The sequence below is a fragment of the Bos grunniens genome, chromosome 12, assembly GCF_055505025.1.
Source record: "Bos grunniens cultivar Pamir isolate PY7600 chromosome 12, Bosgru_T2T1.0, whole genome shotgun sequence".
NCBI lineage: Eukaryota > Metazoa > Chordata > Mammalia > Artiodactyla > Bovidae > Bos > Bos grunniens.
In genome coordinates this window covers 36,594,820-36,614,024 of record NC_141176.1, presented here as the reverse complement: position 1 = coordinate 36,614,024, position 19,205 = coordinate 36,594,820, and the positions used below count along the sequence as shown (strand labels likewise).

Sequence of the window (19,205 nt, the reverse complement as noted above, 5' to 3'; positions counted from 1 at the left end):
TGAGTCAGCTCTTTGCATCAGGTGGCCAAAGTATTGAAATTTCAGCTTCAACATCAGTCCTTCCAGTGAACATTCAGGACTAATTTCCTTTAGGATGGACTGGTTTGATCTCCACGCAGTCCAAGGGACTCTCAAGAGTCTTCTCCAACACCATAGTTCAAAAGCATCAATTCTTTGGCACTCAGCTTTCTTTATAGTCCAACTCTCACATCCATACATGACCACTGGAAAAACCATAGCCTTGACTACATGGACCATTGTTGGCAAAGTAATGTCTCTTGCTTTTTAATACGCTGTCTAGATGGGTCATAACTTTTTTTCCAAGGAGTAAGCGTCTTTTTATTTCATGGCTGCAGTCACCATCTGCAATGATTTTGGAGCCCAGAAAAATAAAGTCTGACACTGTTTCCACTGTTTCTCCATCTATTTACCATGAAGTGATGGGACCGGATACCATGATCTTCGTTTTCTGAATGTTGAGCTTTAAGCCAACTTTTTCACTCTCCACTTTCACTTTCATCAAGAGGCTCTTCAGTTCTTCACTTTCTGCCATAAGGGTGGTGTCATCTGCATATCTGAGGTTATTGATCTTTCTCCCGGCAATCTTGATTCCAGCTTGTGCTTCCTCCAGCCCAGCATTTCTCATGATGTACTCTGCATATAAGTTAAATAAGTAAGGTGACAATATACAGCCTTGACATACTCCTTTTCCTATTTGGAACCAGTCTAATGTTCCATGTCCAGTTCTAACTGGTGCTTCCTGACCTGCATACAGATTTCTCAAGAGGCAGGTCAGGTGGTCTGGTATTCCCATCTCTTTCAGAATTTTCCACAGTTTATTGTGATCCACACAGTCAAAGGCTTTGGCATAGTCAATAAAGCAGAAATAGATGTTTTTCTGGAACTCTCTTGCTTTTTCAATGATCCAGCAGACGTTGGCAATTTGATCTCTGGTTCCTCTGCCTTTTCTAAAACCAGCTTAAACATCTGGAAGGTCACAGTTCACGTATTGGAGAAACCTGGCTTGGAGAATTTTGAGCATTACTTTATTAGCATGTGAGATGAGTGCAAGTATGCGGTAGTTTGAGCATTCTTTGGCATTGTCTTTCTTAGGGATCGGAATGAAAACTGACCTTTTCCAGTCCTGTGGCCACTGCTGAGTTTTCCAAATTTGCTGAAATATTGAGTGAAGTACTTTAAAATCGTCTTTTAGGATTTGAAATAGCTCAACTGGAATTCCATCACCTCCACTAGCTTTGTTCGTAGTGATGCTTTCTAAGACCCACTTGACTTCACATTCCAGGATGTCTGAGTCTAGATGAGTGATAACACACCATCGTGATTATCTGGGTCGTGAAGATCTTTTTTGTACAGTTCTTCTGTGTATTCTTGCTACCTCTTCTTAATATCGTCTGCTTCTGTTAGGTCCATACCATTTCTGTCCTTTATTGAGCCCATCTTTGCATGAAATGTTCCCTTGGTATCTCTAATTTTCTTGAAGAGATTGCTAGTCTTTCCCATTCTATTGTTCTCCTCTTTTCCTTTGCACTGATCACTGAAGAAGGCTTTCTTATCTCTACTTGCTATTCTTTGGAACTCTGAATTCAAATGGGTATATCTTTCCTTTTCTCCTTTGCTTTTTGCTTCTCTTCTTTTCACAGCTATTTGGTGTGAAATAGTGATTAGTAAAACTAATCACCTTTAGTAACATATTTCTAAGTCTGACTTGTCTGCTAATTAAAACAATTCTTAGATCACTTTATAAAGCTATAGTTTTTAATCTATAACTTAAAAGCTATACTTTTAATCTATTTCAGATTATTCACAAGTCTGATTTTATCCACTTCAGTTTTTAGCCACTTTATTGTTTTTCCCACTTGTTGATGCTAAGGAAGGGTAACGGATTCAAAGGAACTCAGATGAGTTAAACTTCCTTCATCAGCAGTTTGTAAAAAGACTTGATGGTGGTTGAAAGTGGGATAATGTTAAAATTAATGCACAAATTGGCTCAAGAGTTTCCTTCTAGGGGTTTATCCGTTGTTTTATCTTTGATTCTTGTATTCCACACATTATTGAATTGACTTTATTTATGAATCTTCTGAGAATTTCCTGTTTTACTATAAGTTTCATTTATAACTTTTATTTATAAATCAAAGCTACTCTTGTGCAGTTTCTTCTTTTTGCTTTTAGTTTTCTTTTTTATTAGAAATAATTTTCATTTTTTAGACTGACAAATGTTCTTGAACTTAGAACTATTAATATACAGTGAAAATCACTCACAACAAAATTTCTTATTGAAGTTTTTATTTTAAGGACTGAATATTGATCCCTTCTTTCCCTACAGTTTGAATTTTACTACATACTTAGTATCTTTTAAATGACAAAAGCAATATTAGGACTTGACTGTGTGTAATGGTTGTTAATAATAATTGTAGTGATAGAGGCACCTCTGCCTGGCTAGTGCTTGTACTCTGTATGTACCAGATACCCGGCCAGCACTTTTATGGACTAGACTGGAAAACTGAGGCTCAAATGAGCTAAGTAACTAGGCTCAGTTCACCAGTTAGTACTGATGGAGCCAGACACTATGGTAGGCTTTCTTTTGGTTTAGGCTGTAGTTTAAAATTGATTTAGAAGAGTGGAATTACCAGTTTTTAAAATGTATGGTGTAGTGGCAGGGTCTTTAATAAATAGTTTTTAAATTACTAAGGAAATTCTTTAGTGCTTTTTAAATTTTTGTAAAGGAAATACTTTATGAGTTCAGATTAGAGCCTTTTTTCCTTAAGTGTTTTGCTATAGTCATACTTCACTTTTCTAGAATGGGTGCCTACTTCCTCCTTCCCTATTTCTTTCATTAAAAATACATACATACAAATCCACCCATCGTACTAGGTGATTGGTTCATAGGCAATGGCACCCCACTCCAGTCCTCTCGCCTGGAAAATCCTCTGGACGGAGGAGCCTGGTGGGCTACAGTCTGTGGGGTCGCTAAGAGTCGGACACAACTGAGCAACTTCACTTTCACTTTTCACTTTCATGCATTGGAGAAGGAAATGGCAACCCACTCCAGTGTTCTTGCCTGGAGAATCCCAGGGACGGTGGAGCCTGGTGGGCTACCATCTATGGGGTCACACAGAGTCGGACACGACTGAAGCGACTTAGCAGCAGCAGCAGCAGCTCTCAAAAGTTAGACATTTTGATTGAGTTTTCTTAAATTTATCTTTAACTTTACTCCCTGATTAGTGAGATAAGTTTGCTGAAACTTTTCTCAGAAAGTCTTGACTCATAGAACACTGGCTTTGTTGTCCCATCACGTCACCAGGGCTCTGCTTCAACCCAGCTTGCACAGGAGTCTAGATGAGAACGACTCCTGATAGACTGCTGGGTTTGAGGCTGCTTCTTAAGCTTAAAAATCCTTGTCCTAATGGGAGATACTTTTCAACTAGAAAGTCTTTTTCTAAGTTGTCCTTACTATTTTATAAATAACTTAAAATTCCAGGCACTAATAATGTTTTGAATCTTTATAAGACTGAAATCTCTATTTCTCTTTATTATTATTTTTTATTTTATATTGGGGTATAGCTGATTAACAACATTGTGATTGTTTCAGGTGCATAACAGAGCAACTCAGCCATGCATATACATGTATCCATTCTCTCCCAAACTCCCCTCCTATCCAGGCTGCCATATTAACATTGAGCAGAGGTCCCCTGGGGTATACAGTAGGACCTTGTTGGTTACCCATTTTAAATATAACAGTGTGTGAAAATGAATGTGTTAGTCACTCAGTTGTGTCTGACTCTTTGCGACCTCATGGACTTTAGCCCTCCAGGCTCCTCTGTCCATCATGGGATTCTCCAGGCAAGAATACTGGAGTGGGTAGCCTTTCCCTTCTCTAGGGGATCTTCTTGACTCAGGGATCGAACATAGGTCCCAGATTATGGGCAGATTCTTTACCGTCTGAGCCACTAGGGAAGCCCATATTTATACAGTATTCCAGTATTTATATTGCTATGACTTTCAACCTAATTATTAACCTAATGGTGTCAGTAGACAAGCCTATGGCAAAAATGCAACTACTCATTAACCTTTTCCCACTTTAGCAAAATAGTTTTGCTGTTCATAAGTTCTTGTGATTCTTTCACTCTAGGTGTAGAAGTAGAGAGTAGGAGAAAATGCTTCATTCATCTCGTCATCACTGTTCATGTAAGAAACAGACATGTGCCGCCTGTAAAAAACGATATTTGCCTATCACCAAAATCTTTGTCTTATGGAAAAATGTTACCAATTCTGGGAACCCTACTTGTTCAGGACTCAGTCAGCATCACAGAAACAGAAATGGTTTCTACCAAAAAGTGATTGTTGATTCTATTCACCAGAAAATATACATCATGCAGAAATGGTATTTGTTCATTAAAATACTTTTTTTTAGCATTTGGATACCTTTATCTTTTGCTGACCATCCGGCAGTTTGAGATTTTTTTAAAAAAGCAATGAAGTATTGTTTAATGTTGATTTGTGTGATACAGTCTAGACCTTCAGTTTTAGTCAACTAAAAATCCACAGCTAGGCACTGGCTGGTTTCCTTGAGAGCTCTGATGATGATGTTACATGACAAAGAATAACCTCTGCTGGACCATCCCAGCAACATTTTACTGCTTTTACCTTCCTGGTTTTCTTTTTTAGGGGTAGCATTTTTTTTTTTTTTTTTTTAAGTAAATATCAAGTGTCTTATATGGGCCAGACTCTTAAATGGTCGTAGTTTTATGAGAATAGATCATATCTATCTTTTGTTCTTGAGAAGCCTTACAAGTTGTCCATGTGTGATCTTACTTTTAAGAATAGTTCCATATACTTGCCTTCTGCCTTTCTTTTAAAATAATTTTTTATCAGTACATATTCTAGCCAGCAAACAGATGTGTATTTTAATAATTAACCTGTGTCCCTACTCCTCAGCTAAGAGATAGTTTTGCCTTTATTTTAAAAATTTTCTGAGGCTAGTTTTTTTAGCTTCTTGAAATACTGGCTATAAAGTAATACTGGCTAATTCGTTTTAATATAAAACAAATGAGAATTTGCACACCCAAATGAGCTTTATTTTTAAAAGTGTATATTTTGTGAAGTAAACATTTATTCCAGTAGTGCCATGAACCAAAATATTTTTAAACTTACTGTTTTGCAATTGTCTTCATAAGAATGTGAATGTCATGCAAGAAAATAATTTCTAATGACGCCTCCTTTTTGTGTGCAAAAAAATGCATGAGATGATGGTCTAACAGTGCAAAAGTGCACTTCCAAAAGTTATTTGAGCAGTGGTTGCACTGTCGAAGAGCTCATGCTTCCCAGAGGTGATTAGCTAGAGGGAGTGACCTTGAGGGGGGTGTATATTGTGCGGTGATTTTGTCATCACACCTTGTTCATCAGGTGTTGACCTAGAGGAGGAGAGTGACTGAGTCAGCCCCAGTGTATGCCTGTTGACTTACTGTAATCATGATCAGAGCCCCCCTTCATTTTCAGATTTTCCCTAGTTTATATAATAAATAATATGCTTGTTGTGTGTGTGAAACTATTCAAGTAAGTAAAAAGACATTACTAGTGTACTGAAAGTGCTCAGGTTTGTGATACGTGTGGTTTTAATTTTATTCGCTTTTTAGTTATTTTAAAAGTTAACACTAATTCCTTTCTATCATCTAATACCTGTTTATCAGTTGGTAACTAATTTTTATATCCTGACTTCATTGAATCTGGCCAGTTATTCCAGGGCTGGATCACCCCAGTGCAACTAACCCGGCGATTCATTTGAAATCAGCTAGATAGTTCCACAATGTGAAGTTACACTTTTTTCTTAATATCTTCTAATATCTAATCTGTTCAGTTTCTCTCAGTTGTCTCAAACAAAGCATGTCTTTGTTGACTTGATTGAACTAGGATTCGAAAAAGGTCTGGATATTATATATCCTTGATAATCTCTGCATCTCTCTTAATCTATAACAGCTTTTTCCTGTAACCTTCCTCCATTTTTCCCCATCATGTCTATTTGATGAAGAGACCAGATTATTTTTCTGTAGAGTTTCCCGTATTCTAGATTTTGAGCACATGGTGTCTGTTAACGTGTTCCTCTGTCCCTCCATGTTTTTGTGAACTGGTAGCAGATGGAGAAGCAGGATTGCACGGGAGTTTATTGGCTTTTTTATTGATATTTTGCACAGATGGTCGTGAGCCTTGCTGTGACCTGTCAGAATGCCCATCTTGTCTAGTTGACTCCTCTCCCTTGAGGTTAACAGAATCTCCGAGATGAGTTTCAGTCTGATCCATGTGACAAATCCTCACATTTCATGTGTAGGTTTTATGAGCCACTGATGGTCATTGCCTGGAATCATTATTTCATTACAGCTTGTGATTTTGTAATTCTGACATTCCTTTGCCTTTACTACTTTCATTACTGGGAAGATGATTCTGAGACGCTGTGGTCCTGACTGACTCTGGAAGGGGAAAAGGGAGGAGCTGAGTTGAGGTGGTGAGGTGCAGAATTGATGCACAACCATCAGTGGCTGAGGGAAGAGCGGACTCAAGAGACAACTCGAATTACTGGATTGGGAACCTAGATACATCATGATGTTATTTAGGGAACAGCTCCAGTTTTGAACACATGAGACTGTAGTTACTTGCTTGTTGTCCAGGTGAAGATGGCCAGTCTCCCGTTGGAAACATGGGTCTGGTCTGAATTGAAGAGGAAGATTTTGGCTAGAAATGTAGATTGGGGAGCTGGTGGTGTGTGTGGGATACTTTTTCTTTTTTTTTACAATATTTACTCTTTATTCATTAATTTTGTCTCTGTGTTACATTTATTTATTTTTTTAAAATTTTATTTTATTTTTAAACTTTACAAATTGTATTAGTTTTGCCAAATATCAAAATGAATCCGCCACAGGTATACATGCGTTCCCCATCCTGAACCCTCCTCCCTCCTCCCTCCCCATACCATCCCTCTGGGTCATCCCAGTGCACTAGCCCCAAGCATCCAGTATCGTGCATCGAACCTGGACTGGCAACTTGTTTCTTACATGATATTTTACATGTTTCAATGTCATTCTCCCAAATCTTCCCACCCTCTCCCTCTCCCACAGAGTCCATAAGACTGTTCTATACATCAGTGTCTCTTTTGCTGTCTCGTACACCGGGTTATTGTTACCATCTTTCTAAATTCCATATACATGCGTTAGTACACTATATTGATGTTTTTCCTTCTGGCTTACTTCACTCTGTATAATAGGCTCCAGTTTCATCCACCTCATTAGAACTGATTCAAATGTATTCTTTTTAATGGCTGAGTAATACTCCATTGTGTATACGTACCACAGCTTTCTTATCCATTCATCTGCTGAGGGACATCTAGGTTGCTTCCATGTCCTGGCTATTATAAACAGTGCTGCGATGAACATTGGGGTACACGTGTCTCTTTCCCTTCTGGTTTCCTCTGTGTGTATGCCCAGCAGTGGAATTGCTGGATCATAAGGCAGTTCTATTTCCAGTTTTTTAAGGAATCTCCACACTGTTCTCCATAGTGGCTGTACTAGTTTGCATTCCCACCAACAGTGTAAGAGGGTTCCCTTTTCTCCACACCCTCTCCAGCATTTATTATTTGTAGACTACTTTTTCTTATTAACTCTGTTCCCTCTGATAATCTGACTATAAGATTGACTGTATTTTGGGGGGAAAAATTCAGTTTTAGAATTCATTTAAAAATTTTTTGAAGCAGTCAAAGCTTTGTCTGTTCTTCCTCTTCGCCCCCCACCACCACCCTGCTTTCTCCCCTTCTTTTTTTTCTTTTTTGCAAAGAAAACTTCATTAAATGCTTTGGAAAGACTGACTAAAAATGAGTCACTTAAAAAAATCACAGTTGACAAAGAGACATTACATAATGAGGAAAGTTTAAATTCTCCAAGAAGATATAACAGTTCTTACTTTGCCCCCTTTATCAATGCAGAAAATTTAAGTAAAAACAGTGTATTCTGTTTGGAAACAAGGCATCACCGCTGTTTCAAGAAGGTGGAAGTCAGTTGTCAACTCTTCAGGATTGAGGGAAATTTGAGAAGGTCTCCTACAGGCAAGTAGCTCTGTAGACAGGTGTCCTGCAGAACTTGCTTAAAGCAGAGGGGTAGCTTTCTGGTGAGTTGCTTTCTTGATTGAGTTGCAGGCTTTGCCCTTGGTTTCTGCGTGTGTATGTTCGACGCAGCAGAGACCCTCTTCTGTGTCAGGGCCCGTGACACCTCAGCAGCGTCCGGCAGCAGCACTTTTGTCCCAGGTGCAGCCGGAGTCTGGCCACACTGTGTGGGTTTCCTGGTGGTCCTGGGGGGGTCCGTCACCGAGCTCTGTCCTGTCTTCTCGGTTTCCTCTCATCTAATACCCCTCAGAGCCCCCCTCCTTTTCAGAATCCAGGCCAGTAGTTTTATAGAAGCTTCTTCATATTGGAATTAGATGGATGCCAATTAATGTTAAATCACAAATCGTATTTTCAAAATTGAAATTAGATGATTTGTAGATTAAGCATAGACATTGGGCACATGTATTCTATCGGAAAGGTACATGACATCGATAGATGAGTCCTGTGTCAGTTATCTCATTGCTGGTGTTAAATTATAATTATGTGATAAAGTGAGGTCTATCATTTTTTGTTCCCTTTTAAAGGGAACTTTCCCCCTGTAAAATAGTAAGTAACCTTATAATAAGTAACCTTTCAGACTGTGAGAATCACTTCTTCAACAACCTCTCACCCATGATTTTAAGATAATTTTGAATAATTTTGCTTTAATTGGTTATTACTGTGGTGGTTGCAAATAACAACTTTTCTAATTCTGTTTTCTAAGCTTTTTAGTTTGTGTCCTATAAAGAACAGCTCCTCCCTCCCCGTTAAATTTTTTAAGTAGCGGTACACACTCTTGGAGTCTTCTTACTTGATTGCTGTTGTTAAACCAGGCCCACCCCTGGGTGGGAGGCCCTGTGGGTGAGCTCCTGCGTCCTCCTGTGGTTTCCCTGTCTGTCTGGGCATGTCTTTGCTCCCTGGACAAAGTGTCCCCATGTACTCTCCTCCAGCTCTGGCACCAACCTTTATTCAGGGAATCTTGATTCTTTTTAGGGCAGAATAGAATTTAGAAAGCAAGATGCAGTTATTGCTACTGGGATATCATTATTTCTAGGCCCTTTAGACAGAGATAAAGGGGGAAATACATGTTAGTTTTAAGTCAAGTTCATATTGATGTCTAATTTCAGTCCATCACCACTGTGTCTTCCTGTCATTTTTAGTGTCTAGTTCTGTCTCTCTTTTCTTCCATGAGAACTCTGGTGTTCTTCAATATTATATGTAGTCATTTACTGAGCCCTGCAATAACTAGAAATTAGTTTCAGATTTACTATGCCCATTCTACTGTGAAATTCCAAATTTATTTACAGTTGTTTTTGTTCCTACAGTGTATTCATTTCTGGTGTTGATTGTTCAGAAGTTACTTGGATTAATTCTTTTTTTTCTTTGCTGTGGTTATCAATTTGATAAATAGGTTATTTGATGATGTTGATTAGTACCTGTTTTCTCACATCCTTCCCTTTCCCTCCACACCCAGTTTGAAATACGGATCTCTAATGACAAATCTGAGTTTCTTTCTCTTAAATGACTTGGTCTTTTTTACCTGATGCCTCAAATTTTTTTATTTTCACTGTTTTGTATAAACCAAAATTCAGCTGAGTAAATTTGAAGCTCTGATTAGCTTTATCCAATTCATGAATCAGACAGCATCTATCTAACAAACAGAAGGATGCCCCCAGGGAGCTCATGAAAGGAAAGGTTGTTAATTGGCAGAGGAGACGATTCAGTTCATTCGCTCAGTCCTGTCCGACTCTTTGCAACCCCATGGACTGCAGCACAGCAGGCTTCCCTGTCCATTACCAACTCCCAGAGCTTGCTGAAACTCGTGTCCATTGAGTCAGTGATGCCATCCAACCATCTAATCCTCTGTCGTTCCCTTCTCCTGCCGTCGGTCTTTCCAAGCACCAGGGTCTTTTCCAGTGAGTCAGTTCTTTGCATCAGGTGGCCAAGGTATTGAAGCTTCCGTTTCAGCATCAGTCCTTCCAATGAATATTAAGGTTTGATCTCCTTTAGGATTGACTGGTTTGATCTTGCAGTCCAAGGGACTCTCAAGAGTCTTCTCCAGCACCACAGTTCAAATGCATCAATTCTTTAGCACTCAGTGTTCTTTACGGTCCAACTCTGAAATCCATACACGACTACTGGGAAAACCATAGCTTTGACTAGATGGACCTTTGTCGGCGAAGAAATATCTCTGCTTTTTCATATGCTGTCTAGGTTTGTCACAGCTTTTCTTCCAAGGAACAAGCGTCTTTTAATTTCATGACTTCAGTCACCATCTGCAGAAAATAAAGACTATGAGACTATTTCAGACCAGATCACCTTCCCTCACGGAGAGGCTGGGGGTCCTATTAGAGCAAGTAGTACCCTTCACCAGTGCTGATCAGGAAACTCTAGACTGCTGGTTTATAATTCTGAGTGTCGTTAGATATTTGTCTTGGTGGGCTTAGGATCAGCGACCACATTTGGGGCCTGTTGTTTCTTTCTAACAGTAGGTGTGTCTCTCTTGCATCCTGTTGTTCTTTTTAGGTTAATTACTCTGTTCCTTTGTCTGCTTTCTCTTATAACAATTTAATAAAATACCCTGCTTTAATCAATTTATATTGCTTATATTTATATGAATTACTTTTTTGAAATTTTAGTAGGCAAAGGAGAACAAGATAGTATTTTTTAGCTTCATGACTGCTGAGCAAGCTTTATTTATTTTATGAAGAATCAGACAGTATAACCTCAGACTTTATGAGGGGTTTTGGGGGCTCTAGTTTCACCCTGCCACCACCACCACTGTTGATTAGTCACTAAGTCATGTTCAACTCTTTTGCGACCCTATAGGCAGCCTGCCACCACCATCACTTATATCTGAATCTTCTATTTTCTTTCCCCTTCTTTGTTTGGAATCTGATCTCAGCAGTTTCTCATGGTGGGGCCTTTTCTGGTACACCTGGCAGGGAGCATCGGCTGGTTACTCTAGAGAATGCTCAACCTGGGCCATCCCTTCATGGTTCAGTGCCCAGAGCTCCTGCCCTTTCAGCAGCTCCCTTCCCGGTGACCCGCTAGACTCTTGAGTGATTTCTTCCATTCTCCTTGCTACCTTTGCTTGCTCCTGTGTGGATATTTGTACCACAGGGGTCTTATTGCTGTTACTAGTTTGTTCCTAAAGTGAAAAGTAAAGTCACTCAGTCATGGACTATACAGTTCATGGAATTCTCCAGGCCAGAATACTGGAGTGGATAGCCTTTCCCTTCTCCAGGAGATCTTCCCAATCCAGGGATCAAACCCAGGTCTCCCACGTTGCAGGAGGATTCTTTACCGCCTGCAGTGTTTGTTCTACCAGCTTATATTCTGGGGTTCATTGAAATACTTGGACACTTAATTTTGTTGTAGATGTTGTCTGTGGTATGGGGTGGGGGGCGGGGGTTGTTTTGCTGTCCTGGTGAAACTGTGTACCTCAGGTTGGGACTTGAACCCACTGTCTTTTTAAATCCCTGATCATACCTGGGACTTAATGAAGCTCAAGTACTTGATGTCACAGAAAGAATTCAGTGAGAGACAAAGTGATGGGTAAGAAGTGAGTTTACTTAGAAACAGTCCACAGAGTGAGGGCCATCTCAGAAGGCAAGAGCAGCTCCAAGCTATGAGATTGTCAGTTTTTATAGGTGAGTAATTTTTTATACTCACCTATATTTTTTATAGGTGAGTAAGTTTTTATAGGCTGATAAGTGGGAGGAGTATGCCAGCTGTTTTGGGGAAGGGGTGGGGATTTCCAGAAATTGGACCACTTGTTGACCTTTTGTGCTCGACCTTGGAACTGTCAACACTTCCTAGGTGGCTCAGGTTCCCTGAGAGGCCCAGGTTCAATCTTTGGGTGAGGAAGAGCCCCTGGAGAAGGAAATGGCTACCCGCTCCAGTATTCTTGCCTGGAAAATTCCATGGATGGAGGAGGAGCCTGGCAGACTACAGTCCATGGGGTCGTAAAGAGTCAGACATGCGGAGCCACTAGCACTTTCATTTTCTTGGAACTGTCATGGTGCCTCTGGGTATGTCACGTAGCCTGCTGGTGTGTTACAATGAGAGTACACTGAGGCTCAAGGTCTAGTGGAAGTCGTCTTCATCATCTTGGACCTGGTTGTTCATTGTTCAGTCACTTAACTCATGTCCAACTCTTTCGGCCCCATGAACTGCAGCACACCAGGCTTCCCTGTCCTTCACTATCTCCCAGAGTTTGCTCAAACTCATGTCATTGAGTCAGTGATGCCATCTAACCATCTCATCCTCTGCTGCTCCCTTCTCATGCCCTCAGTCTTTCCCAGCATTTGTGTCTTTTCCAGGTAGTCAGCTCTTTGCATCAGATGGCCAAAGTATTGAAGCTTCAGCATCAGTCCTTCCAATGGATATTCAGGGTTGATTTCCTTTAGGATTGACTGGTTTGATCTCCTTGCTGTCCAAGGGACTCTCAAGAGTCTTCTCCAGCACCGAAATTCAAAAGTATCAATTCTTGAGCTCTCAGCCTTCTTTATGGTCCAACTCTCACATTTGTACATGACTGGAAAAACCATGGCTTTGAGTATACGGAACTTTGTCAGCAAAGTGATGTGTCTGCTTTTAAATACGCTATCTAGGTTTGTCAGACCTGGTTAGTTCTAACCATTTATGTCCTCTCCTTGGGCCATGTCATTCTTTTAAGGACTGTGCTTTACCACTCTCCCTCCTATTTCACTAGTCACTTTTTTATGAAGTGCTATAGGAAGAGTCAGAAAGTTTTGCCAATGCCACCACATTTCCACTACCTTATTAAACTTGGTGGTGGTCTTGCTGAAGCACCACAGGGAAAACTTAAAAATACACCTATCTTTATTCTTCTCCTTTTTGTCCTTCCCCAAGTCATTTAGAAGAGATTGTGGGGAAATAGGACCTGAAAATGCTTTGCATAGTGTTTTTATATCTAGACAGATACTTAATTCTTAAAGGGTTATTTTGACATCAAATAAATAAATCTTTACAAATTACTTATTGGTGTTTTGGAAATTTTGAAGTTGAAATTATACATAACCCACCATACATATGATATTAGGACCTACAGCAGCACTGATAATTTCTGCCCGTCTGTGTTTGTCTGTTTCCTTAAATTGATGCTTATTGTCACCTCCATTTCTTAAGTTAGCAGTGTAAGTAAGTTATACAACCTCAGTTACATAAACAATTTTAAGAAGTTGAGAAACTGGAGGAAAAAAAATTCCTACCAGATTTCATTAGTACGAGTATTCAAAACCTTTTAAATTACTGTGTTCTTAATGAGTTTTTAAATCTTTTTTATACTTTATAGAGACTGTCCTTAAATAATGACATATTTGAGGCAAACTCTGATAGTGATCAACAGAGTGAGACTAAAGAAGACACTTCTCCAAAGAAAAAAAAGAAAAAAGTAAGGCATAAGGAAGAGAAAAGCCCCGACGACCTGAAAAAGAAGAAAGCAAAGACTGGGAAACTGAAAGACAAGCCCAAACCAGACCTGGAGAGCTCCTCTGAAAGTTTGGGTTTTGATTTAAGGACAAAGAAAAGAATTTTGGAAGCCAAAGAAGAATTAAAGGAATCCAAAAAGCCCAAAAAAGATGATATAAAAGAAACTAAGGAGTTAAAGAAAGTTAAAAAGGGTGAAATACGAGATTTAAAGACTAAAATAAGAGACGATTCCAAAGAAATTAGAAAAACAAAAAAAGAGAAATGTGTTGAATCTCAGGTGGACTCTGACCTGGGTGTACTTAGTGATTCCCCGCTTCAGGAAGAGGACTGTGAAGATTTACAGGTTGACAACAGAGAGGAGAAGCAGAAGTTTAGAGGTGCTAAAGATAAAGCTGAGCAAGAAGCCAGTCTAGATCCTGCTTCTGACATACAGCAGGATGGCAGTGTAAGTGCTGATGAGGAAGAGGTCAAAGCAAGGAGGAAAAAAAAGAAACCAAGAAGGACAGAGGAACTTAAAGAGAGCAAAAAGCTAGAAAACAAGAGCCTCTTCTTAGAGAAGAAGACTACACAGAAAAAGCAAAGGAATCAGGACAAAGGCCAGAGCAGCACAGAGTTGGATAAGCCAGTGCCTGCCTCTGCTCTGACACCGCCGAGGATGTCCAGGCCCACAGACTCCCCGGGGGAGGTGAGTACGCAGGTCCGGGTGGAGGGTGGTTGGATCCCACGAAGGTTTGTGTCTGACAGAATACAGGGACGGTCCACTCAGGCTGGTGCTCTAAGTAAAGACTTGGAGACAGTGGAGCACAGCCCATCCTCGTTTCGTTTCACTTAGCAGATAGTGTGTTTTTTATTAGACTGAAGGTTTGTGGCATCCCTGTATCTGAGCCGGTCTTCCTATAGTATCTGCTCAGTTCTGTCTCCGTGCCCCATTTTGGTAATTCTTGCAATATTTTAAACTTTTGTTTTGCTTTTTGGCCACCCTGTGTGGAACTTTCCTGACCAGGGATGGAACCCATGTCCCTGGAGTCTCAACCACTGGACCACCGGGAAGTCCTAAACTTTTTCATTATTACTGTACTTCTTACAGTGTTTGTGATCAGTGACCTTTGATTTTGTTTTTGCAAAAGCTGAAGGTTCAGGCAACAGCCAGCATTTTTTTAGCAATACAATATATATTTTTAATTAAGGTAGGTATGGCTATTTTAGACATAATGCTGTTGCACACTTAATTCTATAGTGTAAATGTAACTTATATGCACTGGGAGGCAGAAAAATTATAACTCGTTTTATTGCAATGTTTGCTTTATTTCATGGATTTGAAGCCAACCCTGTAGTGTCTCTGATGTGTGCCTATAAGAGAAGTTCTTCTACCATTACAGAGTTAATACTTTATCGGGAGATTTTCTTCTCCCTCCTAGATTCTAGGTTGCCTGGCTGCTCTAGAATTGAACTGACATGAAACAGATTAACATGGGGAAAATTAAAAGTTTACTAACACTTACACATGAAAGAGACCTAGGAAAACTGAGTAACTCTCCAAAATGGATGAAACCCTCACCTCAGACACCACCCTCAGCCAAAGACAAAAGAGGATGCTGAGGATGGGGAACCAGTCCTGGGAGGAGAAGCACCGTAAACAAGGGCGAGGTTGCCACACTGACTGGTGAGTCCTCGCCTGCCACTTGAGAACTCTTAGACGCCCTTGCCAGAGGAGATTTCCCTCAGAGTTGCAAATGTTTCTCAAAAGGGTGGCTCTGACTTGACTTTCAGAGTTTTTTCCTTGCCTGCTGTTACTTATCAGTAACCAGCTTAAAATAGTTAAAATGCTAAAGAGACTATTCCCCTACTCCCCTACTAGTCTGTCTGTGCGGTGCTTAGTCGCTCAGTCATGTGCTACTCTCTGCAACCCCATGGGTTGTATATAGCCTGGTATTCTCCTCTGTCCATGGAGATTCTCCAGGTAAGAATATTGGAGTGGGTTGCCATACCCTCCTCCTGGGGATCTTCCCAACCCAGGGATCAAAGCCAGGTCTCCTGCATTGCAGGCAGGCAGGTTCTTTATCAGCTGAGCTACCAGGGAAGCCCTGGTCTTCCCACTAGTCTGACTGGTGGGAAGCAATTATAAATGCTAATGATCCCGCTTTTGAAAGCACCTCAACTCTTCCCTTAGTCTAATCCAGACTTTCTTTTGGACTGACCGCAGCTGGAAAACTGGGGGCTAATTTGTGAACAAGTCAGGGTTTTTAGAGGAATTCAGATACGATGTAGCATTGTGAAGTAAAGCTTAGAGCTTTGTCGGCTTACTCTATTAGCTTTTCACATCCTACATATATTTTCCCCATGTTCTTTTAAGAATATACCACTTCTGAAAAAAAAAAAAAAGAATATACCACTTCTGGAACTTCCCTGGTGTGTGTATTAGTTGCTCAGTTGTGTCTGACTCTTTGAGACCCATGGACTATAGCCTGCCAGGCTCTACTGTCCATGGACTTCTCCAGGCAAGATTATTGGAGTGGGTTGCCATTTCCTTCTCCAGGGAATCTTCCCGACCCAGGGATCGAACCCCAGTCTCCTGCATTGCAAGCTGATCCTTTACCATCTGAGCCACAGTGGACTCTACTGGTAGTCCAGTGGCTAAGACTTCCGTCTTCCACTGCAGGGGGTGCGGGTTGGAAACTAAGATCCCACATGAGTGCAGTGAGGCCACTCTACCCACCCCAGCTTGTGATGAAGAAAAGGGCAGCCTTTATGGGAAAGGCCCCAGTGCAAGGAGAATGGGTGTGGCTCCTGCTTGAAAACCCCAACTCTCCAGAGGGTTTCAGCATAGCATTTTTAAAGTGGGGAGAGAGCGGGTGGTGGCAGGACCTGTGATCAGTTGTGCACAACTCTCTGGTTCTTTGATGGTGAGATTAAGTGATGGTGTCACAGGGTTAATATTGATCCTTAGACTCCATTAGGCCTGGGAGGGCCATGTCTTCATGGTCCTTCATGGTCATCAAGCAGTTAACTAACACCTTCCCTTTGGTGGGGGATTTCACATCAGTAAAACTACACAGGAAGTGTGCACCGGACACTCTTACCCAGGTTCTCCAGAGTGGTTAGCTGCAGCAGATATGGGATGTGCGGTGGCGGGGGGTCTGCCCTGGGAAGGCCCCATGGGGCTCCTGCTCTGTTATTAAACTAATGCTATATCAATAACCTCAGATGTGCAGATGACACCACCCTTATGGCAGAAAGTGAAGAGGAACTAAAAAGCCTCTTGATGAAAGTGAAAATGGAGAGTGAAAAAGTTGGCTTTAAGCTCAACATTCAGAAAACGAAGATCATGGCATCCGGTCCCATCACTCCATGGGAAATAGATGGGGAAATAGTGGAAACAGTGTCAGACTTTGTTTTTTGGGGTTCCAAAATCACTGCAGATGGTGACTGCAGCCATGAAATTAAAAGACGCTTACTCCTTGGAAGGAAAGTTATGACCAACCTAGATAGCATATTGAAAAGCAGAGACATTACTTTGCCAACAGAGGTCCGTCTAGTCAAGGCTATGGTTTTTCCTGTGGTCATGTATGGATGTGAGAGCTGGACTCTGAAGAAGGCTGAGCACCGAAGAATTGATGCTTTTGAACTGTGGTGTTGGAGAAGACTCTTGAGAGTCCTTGGACTGCAGGGAGATCCAACCAGTCCATTCTGAAGGAGATCAGCCCTGGGATTTCTTTGGAAGGAATAATGGTAAAGCTGAAACTCCAGTACTTTGGCCACCTCAGGCAAAGAGTTGACTCACTGGAAAAGACTCTGATGCTGGGAGGGATTGGGGGCAGGAGGAGAAGGGGACAACAGAGGATGAGATGGCTGGATGGCATCACTGACTCGATGGATGTGAGTCTGAGTGAACTCCGGGAGTTGGTGATGGACAGGGAGGCCTGGCGTGCTGCGATTCATGGGGTCACAAAGAGTCGGACACGACTGAGTGACTGAACTGAACTGATACTAGCCTGTCTAGTCATGAGGGAAAAAGTTAAGAAAATATAATAGTTGGGGACTGTTAAATATCCACTGAAATATTATGAGGTCAGCATAGCAAAAACAGAAACATTTACAAAATGTTACGGTGAAGAAAACCATACATACATGCGAACAAAGTAAAGTAAAAATATCTATGCAGTGTAAATAAAAATAAATTTTAAACAACAAAATTATCTGTAAAATTACAGAGATCCGAGGGACAATGTGGAGAATTAAAAATAGTTATGTTTGGTTAGTATGACTCTAGATGAAGTGTTTTGGAATTTTATTAGTAGTAATAAAAAATTCTTCAAGGAAACTTGGTGTTGGGTTTTGAATGTGATGTTTTGTGAATTGTCGAGGTTGGGGGTAAACTTGACCAAGGAAGCAGTTGACATGAGTCGTCAGGGGTCATGTGCACAGTTCACAGAAGGGGGGCCTAATGCCAGAAACCTGTTTCCCAGTTTTCAGAATCAGTATCAGTTCTGTCTGTGTTTGGGGTCTTACATGTGTCTTTTTCAGGAGAGAGAGACCAAAAAATATGAACCCAAAGAAAAATACCAAAAAAAGCAAGATTTGGACAAGGAAGAAAAAGGCCGAAAAGAGCCCAAGGCATTAAAGAGTGAGTGAATAGTGACATTTGTCATTTATGTTGGTCTTTCAGACAAAGAGTCTAGTTCATTGTGAAGACAGACTCTCTTCTAACCTGCAAAATTTGTTCACTGGGGACTTGAGAACATTATGCTACTGTTGTTTACCAGTAATCAATGTATACTAGTATAACTAACTCCTCCCCCATCTAATCATGTTTTTCTTTTTCCTTTTGGGTATGAGATGAAATACGTTATCTTCATTTTTTTTTTAACTTTAGTTTTTTAATTGAAATAGTCAATTTACAATGTTTTAGATTCTGGTGGGAATACATTATCTTTCAAGAGACAGGAAATTAGTTTTGACAGAAAAGTAAATAAGTATCTCTTCTAGTAGATGCTGAGATAAACTTCTGTTTAATCAATTTATTGTGTTTAGCTCTGTGTCATTTGTATAAATAAAATTAATATACATTTTGATCACATCAAGATTTAACTCAATTAAGAATCTATAGTGCATGTTAGTATTAGAACAAGTACTTTATAAAACATTCACCATTACAGTGTTTGAATAAAACTGGATATTTCAGTTCACACACCAAAAAGTACTTGGAAAACAAGTTCTTGTGGAAGCAGTGATTTCTAAGAGATGGCTGATTACTTGAGAGTGTTCTCCCACAAACTGTGTACCTGAGGTAATACTAAAAGTGAGTTTGGGCTCTAAACCTCAGTTCAGACTTGGCAGGAAGTGGCAGCTTTGATGGAATCTGGGAAGGAACAGCTTTGATGCCTTGTGTGCAGGTGAGTGATGTAGAGACTATGCTTCTTCATGGTGATACTGCAGCTCTAAGCCTCTCTTCAGAGAGTGACTGGAGATTCAAAATATTGTAAGATTAGAAGTCATTAGGAACTTTTTCTTCCTCTGAGTATCTGTCAGTTTCAGGTACATTTTTACTGTGAATGTTCAGTCTGTTCCTTAAGTTCAGAAGACCACACCTGGAGTCCGATTTTCA

At 40.5% G+C, this 19,205-nt stretch overlaps 1 protein-coding gene across 4 annotated transcripts in view; it reads left to right on the top strand.

Moving 5' to 3' along the window:
- Positions 1 to 19,205, top strand: part of MPHOSPH8 (M-phase phosphoprotein 8) — a 48,246-nt gene that overhangs the window by 12,345 nt on the left and 16,696 nt on the right. For all 4 annotated transcript variants that reach the window (XM_086329891.1, XM_086329889.1, XM_086329890.1 and 1 more), the window contains exons 3-4: positions 13,464 to 14,285; positions 18,125 to 18,224. In XM_086329891.1, coding sequence (XP_086186017.1) covers positions 13,464 to 14,285; positions 18,125 to 18,224 — 922 coding nt within the window. The remainder of the gene's footprint in view (positions 1 to 13,463; positions 14,286 to 18,124; positions 18,225 to 19,205) is intronic.